General features: G+C 57.0%; 1 protein-coding gene across 2 annotated transcripts in view; it reads left to right on the top strand.

The window, feature by feature from the left end:
- Positions 1 to 832: 832 nt before the first annotated feature.
- The window catches only part of CAMK2A (calcium/calmodulin dependent protein kinase II alpha), a gene marked incomplete at both ends in the record, with an annotated part of 65,211 nt that continues 60,043 nt past the window's right edge, over positions 833 to 6,000 (top strand). For both annotated transcript variants that reach the window (XM_081230927.1, XM_081230928.1), the window contains one exon: positions 833 to 894. In XM_081230927.1, the coding sequence (XP_081087053.1) occupies positions 833 to 894 (62 nt within the window). The remainder of the gene's footprint in view (positions 895 to 6,000) is intronic.

The raw sequence follows: 6,000 nt of genomic DNA, 5'->3' as shown, positions 1-6,000 counted from the left end.
GGTGGCAAAGAACAGAGAGAGAGAGAGAGAGAGAGAGAAAGAGAGAGAGAGCAAAATAAGAAAGAGGAAGAGGCAAAAAAAAAAAAATGAGAGGGGAGCAGAGAGATAGTTACGGAGGCTGCGGTGATCCACAGAGAGGGAGATCCCAATGAATTAGCCATCGTTTCCCTGTAAACCTTAGAACCTGGCTGTTGCCAGGGCAACGGGGCAATACCTGTCTCTCCAGAGGAGATGAAGTTGCCAGGGTAACTGCATCCTGTCTTTCCGGGGGACCATCCCAGAATGTGGCACCCACCGGCCGTTACCATGGCAACTGCCTTTTTGCCCCACTTAATCCCATCTTGTCTGTTACAAGGGCCCCACAGTTGGAAGTGGGGGAGGTGGGAAGATTGAAGATTACTTGTGGACTAAGTTTGTTCTCCTTCCCCTCCTCCAACCCCTCCCTTGGTCCATCACCTCGGGGGTGCTGGGTCCACCCACCCCCAGGTCCACACAGGCCTGCAGTACTGTGTGCAGTAGGGCCAGGGCGTCCGGGAGGGAGCAGGTTTTGAAGTGGAAGGCAGGCAGGTGTTGGGGAGGCAGTTACCGCGGCAACGGGAACAGGGCGTTTCGGAGGTGGTTGCCATGGGGACCTGAATGCTGACGAAGACTCGCGAGGCTGTGAGCAGCCACAGTGCTCTGCTCAGAAGCCCCGGGCTCGTCAGTCAAGCCGGTTCTCAGTTTGCACTTGGCAGCACGGGCAGGCGAGTGGCCCCTAGTTCCGGGAACAGAGCAGCGGCACCCCAGTCCTGGTCCTCCAGCCCCAAGCCTCGCCTGCCCACCCAGCGCCAGGATGGCCACCATCACCTGCACCCGCTTCACGGAAGAGTACCAGCTCTTCGAGGAACTGGGAAAGTGAGTTGCACCTCAGAGAGTCCTGGAGGGCTCAGGGGGTCAGTGTCACGGGTGGGGGTGTGCGCCTGCAGTGCTTCCAGTGCACACACAGGGAGGAAGGCTGCATGTGTTTGGGGGCACTTGTACGTGCAGAGTGCCTAGAGCCAGGTGCGGGCATGTTTGCCAAGATGAGCCAAGGCCAGCCCGGCAAGTGTGTGCATAGAGGTGAAGGGTTGACAGTGCATGGCAGTGTCTGCGCGTGTACACACACACACATACACACACAAATGCACATGACCTGGGCACACACAGATTCTTAGAAACAGGATTAAAAAGGGATCTTCCCAGTCAGCTGAGTCTAAGGCTGGAATCCCCTGTTGAGTTTCTCTTGAGGTGGCCATCTCCCTCAACTTGGTTACTTCTGGTGACAGAGAGCTCACCACCTCCCAGGTAGTTCCTCCTGCCTTTAGGCACCTACAGCAGCTGTGCAGAGTGGCCAACTTCTCCCTGTAAGCACATCCCCTCCCCACCTCCCCCCTGCCAGCTCCTGCCAGGGGTGAGGGCAATGGTACAGCAGGGGTTAATAACGGAATCACTGGTGAGGTTTCCTAGGTGTTGGGGGGGCAATCGGGCGAGCAGTGGGGGGTCACTGCTGTTGCAGGGGCTAGTGATGTGAGGGTGCACCAGCTCTGGTCCCTTGGCAAAGTTGTCCAGCCCCAGAGCTCATTTCCTGCCTCTGATGACTGGTGTAGAGAGAAGGGTGGGAGGATGTGGGGGGTGGAGAGCCCTTTGGGATAGCCCCATAGATTGTGGAGTGTCAGGGAAGCATTCCCGGATGCCGCCAGCTATGTCTGTGGAGGATCTGGGGATGGATCCATGGTAGGGGTACAGTTTAGAGGCAGAGATTTCCCCATGGGCAGAGCAGCTCCAATGCCCTGGGTGGTCCCCGCTGTAGCAGCAGGAGTGCAGGGGAGAGGGGCCCTGTGAGCAGGTATGTGCTGTTGTGAGGTCTGGATGTGCACACACAGGGGTGTGCTTTGATGTGTGTTGCTGCGTGAGGACTGACTCGGGGGTACACTTGCATGCACTGAAAAGGTCTGCATGTGTTCACATGTGTGTGCACCAGAAGGGACGTGCTGGTGTGTGCTTCATGTGTAAGGCCTAAAAATGCAAGTGTGCCCTGCAGGGTGGATGCAAGTGGCACAAGCAGGTCCACTGGCTGGTTTGCAGGGGAACGAAGGTGTGTACATGCGTCACTGTGTGTACACATGTATGGCCGGTTAGAGCTGTATGCACATCAGCTGTGTGTAAATATATGTCTGTGTAAGGATGCACACGTGGGACTTGGGCTCACTGGTGTTCCTGTGAGGTCTGGACATGCACGTCTGTGAGGAACAGGGGGGCATGCCCACAGGAAGGTTTATGTGTGTGCGTGTGAGGCCTGGGCCCATGGGCTCGGGTGGGAGTGTGGGTGTTGAAGGCGTGTGTGAGCTCAGGCTGGTGTCTGCATATATGTGGGAGGTGGGCCTGTGGCTGTGTACAAGTAGGCTGCCCCCACACACACACACTCACACTCACACACATACACACACTCACACACTTGCACACCAGGCTATCCTGATACCTACAGGCACACACCAGCTCCCTCATACAGACACACACCCATGTGCAGCTGTGTGCTCACTCCTGTCTGCAGACTTCCTGTCTTTCTGAGTGTGCTTTTGTGCTGGGGATGTGGGGGGCAGGACAGCAGAAACGAAACGTTTGGGGCTGCTCTGGAGGACCGAGGCTGTCTGCTGCACTTGTGCAGGGACCCCTTCTCAGCTGGGTTCCGGCACCCATGGAAGCAAGGATTCCCTGATCAGCTGGGAGCTGCCTTTCAGGGTGCGAGCAAGGCTCGGTTTTGGGAAGACTGCGTCACAGAGTGCAGTGAGATGGAGTTGAGACATGACTCAGGCGCTCAAAGTGAAAATAAAAGTGATGTTTTGCCCCAAGAGGAGATGGATATCATGAAGACTGGGTGCTGTGGGGGTGACTTGTCAGGGAGAGCCTGCGTGAGCCTTCTCAGCCCCGCTGTCTGCTGGGTCGCTTGGAGGGATTGAGGCAAGGGCAGAATTTCAGGGGACAGGGAGCCCTTTCGTGGCCATGGCAGGAAAAGTGAGGGTGGCAGGCATGGCCAGGCCTAATCTGATCCATTTCAGACCTTTTCCTTCCACAACCATCAGTGCTCTTAACCTTTTTTAGGTCACATATTCCTCCAGGAATCTGATGAAAGTCTAAGTCTACCTTCCCTAGAAAAATACACAAACTTACGAAATGGTACAGGCAATGTCAGGACTTGCGGGACATCGGAAAGGCTAAGGATGGGCCTGAGGTTCAGGATGCTTGTATTGGAAAAGAAAAGGAGATGAGGCTCTACACCTCTAATGCCTGGATCTAAAAGGCCTGGGTGCATCACCGAGGAGACGGGGCTTTCGTGCTCTGCGTGCAGCTTCAGTCCAAGTGCCCAGTGGGACAGGAAGTGGCAGTGCCCAGAGAGGGCACAAGGTCTGGACCTCACCACCCATAGCACTGTGACACTGGGCGGGCTATAGCACCTCTTTCCCCCCACCGTAACCTGAAGATAAAAAAGGGCTGGGAGGATGAAATGAGATGGTTCTCATAAAGACATAGTGACAAGCCTGGCACACTGGGGTCATTGTTGCCCTCAGATGAACAGGCTGAAGCTGACCTGCCACGTCTTTACCTTTTGTCTGGAGTTTGCCCAGCTTGGCAGAGGGGGCTGACTAAGCCCTGCCCCCCACCCCACCCCCCCAGGCTGGCAGGGATGCAACAGCTCCTGTTCTGTTGGGATAAGCAACGAAGGTGCCTGCAGGGCCAATCCTTCAATTGGTGACCCAAGGTCTCTGTCAGCTGGGACACTGCTGTTACCACCCAGAAACCGAGCCCCCATTCTGGGAGCCCGCTTCACATCACTGGCACGGTGACTGCCTGAGGCAGCTGGGCTGGCCCTCCAAGGGGACGTGGGGGTCTTTGGATCTCCTTCTGAAGGGCCCTGGCTGCCCAGCTGGAGAGGAGGACACGTGCCTCTCGAGGGCTTCCTGGCACCCTGCCCAGTGAGGCCTGGCTCCTGACTGCAGGCCTTTGAGCAGCTCGTGGTAGGGCTGCCAGTTCCTCCCCCGCCTGGTGGGCAGCCAGTTGAAGGAGCGTGGGCTGGAATCAGGGCCCTGGGGCCTCTTGATGCCACTGGACGAAGGTCGCACTGCAGCATATGATTCACATAAGCCAGGCACTTGATTCCAGTTTCCCTAGAGGATTGAGGTGGGGCTGTCTTGGGACCCGGAGACTAGCTCACTCCCTCCTCCCTTGACCCCAATCCTCCTGCCTCCCATGGAAGAGAGAAATGGAAGCCCAGACCTTAGGAGCACAGATGCTTGTTTGGAGGCAGAAGGTAGGCTGCAGCGACTCCAGCTGCAGGCAGGGTCAGAGTGGGCCCGGGCATTGGGACCAGAGCTCCCCCGCAGACCCAGCCTTCTCGAAGACCAAGATCAGGGGACAGGGTTGGGTTCCAAGAGGTGGAGAAGGAGGATGCCTCCACCAGCCTTTGACATGCTCTGGGCTTTGGATCCCACTCCCAGGAGAGGTTAGTCAGAGACGCAGAATTACCCTGCAGCCTGTGTAATCACTGGGCTGCAGAGAAAGAGGCTCAGAAGGGGATTTTACTTGAGAAAGGGGTGGGGGAGGAGAGAGGGAGGCTGGAGAGCTTGCAACCCACTCTTTCCTCTCTAGAAGTGGGTCTGAAACTGACTCAAGGGCGGTGTTGGGGCTAGGGGAGGGGCTGCAGATGCCAGCAAGGTTGCCCAAAGGAGGGGGAAAAGCTAGCTCCAGAGCCCCCCCAAGCCCTCTTACCTCCATGGCTTTGTATCATGAATGGGGCTTAGGCTGGGCCGATCAGTGGGGGACACTGGGGACCAGAGGCAGCTCCCTGCGCTGGGGTTGGGGGGGAGCCCAGGGTCCTGGGTGCTTAGGTTCTCTCTTGGGACATAAGCTCTAACATCTGCAAAATGTGTTTAGCAATCCCGCCCTTCCCTGGCAGAGCTGTTAGGAGGATCGATGGTGTAATATTGGAGAGGGAGAAAACACATGGGCATCGATGTACTCCTCCCACCAAAGACCGGTATTGTGCTTTTATTTTGCTTCTAATAACCTCTCACCTTCACAGCACTTTGGGGCCGGTGTGTCACTCTCCACCCATTACCTCTGAGGGAGGCAGAGAACTTACTCGCCCATCTTACAGATGAGGAGACTGAGGCTTGAGAAGGTGGAATGACCAGCTCAGCATACTGGTGGCAGCTCTCAGGCTTGGGTGTGGGTCTCCAGCCCCCTGCGTGTGGGGGGAGGGTTGATGAGAGGGGCCGCTTCTGGTGCCCTCTCTGGGGAACACTTCCAGGGAAGAGGGGTGTGGCCTTGTGGGCGAGGGAACTCTGAACTGTCACTTATTGTCCAATCATGATTCTCCTTCTAATTTGAGGCACCACCCTGGGTGGATTCCTTGTCCTTGGTGTACCTCAGCTTTACCATCTGTGAAATGGGGATCAGAACACTTCAGCAGATGCTGAAATGTGCCATTAGAGTTGCTACCCTCTTTAGCCTCTGTCTGTGGAAGGCACCCTTGGGAAATTTCAGGTTTCCAGAACACCAGAGCTGGGAGGACCATAGACACTGTGTCTCACAAGCATCAACGGTGGAGCCAACGCCCAGGGAGAGGTGGTTTGCCCAAGGCCACAGGGAGAGGCAGAAGCAGGGTCTGGTAGGGGACCAGATGGTGTGCAGGGGCCAGAGGCCAAGGATGGGAAGTTGGGGGGCAGGTGGGAAGGGGACAGCCTTTCCTCCCTCCTCCTCCGAGCCAGCAGAGCGGAAGGCACGCACATGTTCTGGTGCATGCCACAGGCCTCCGCCTCCACATAGCCTGAGACACACTGACACTGCCGAGCTTCCCTCTTGCCTGCCCGCCTCCCTGCACAAGCGCGTGGTGACTGCTGCCAGCACCCCTGCAGTCTTGGGCCCCGGTCCTCTCAGTGGGGTGATGGCAGAGCCTTGGAATGCAGCGCCTGCATCCTTTTGCTA

The sequence above is a fragment of the Mesoplodon bidens genome, assembly GCF_964165515.1.
Source record: "Mesoplodon bidens genome assembly, chromosome: 4".
NCBI lineage: Eukaryota > Metazoa > Chordata > Mammalia > Artiodactyla > Ziphiidae > Mesoplodon > Mesoplodon bidens.
Note: the sequence above shows the minus strand (reverse complement) of the source record. Positions and strands in the feature narration are given on the sequence as shown.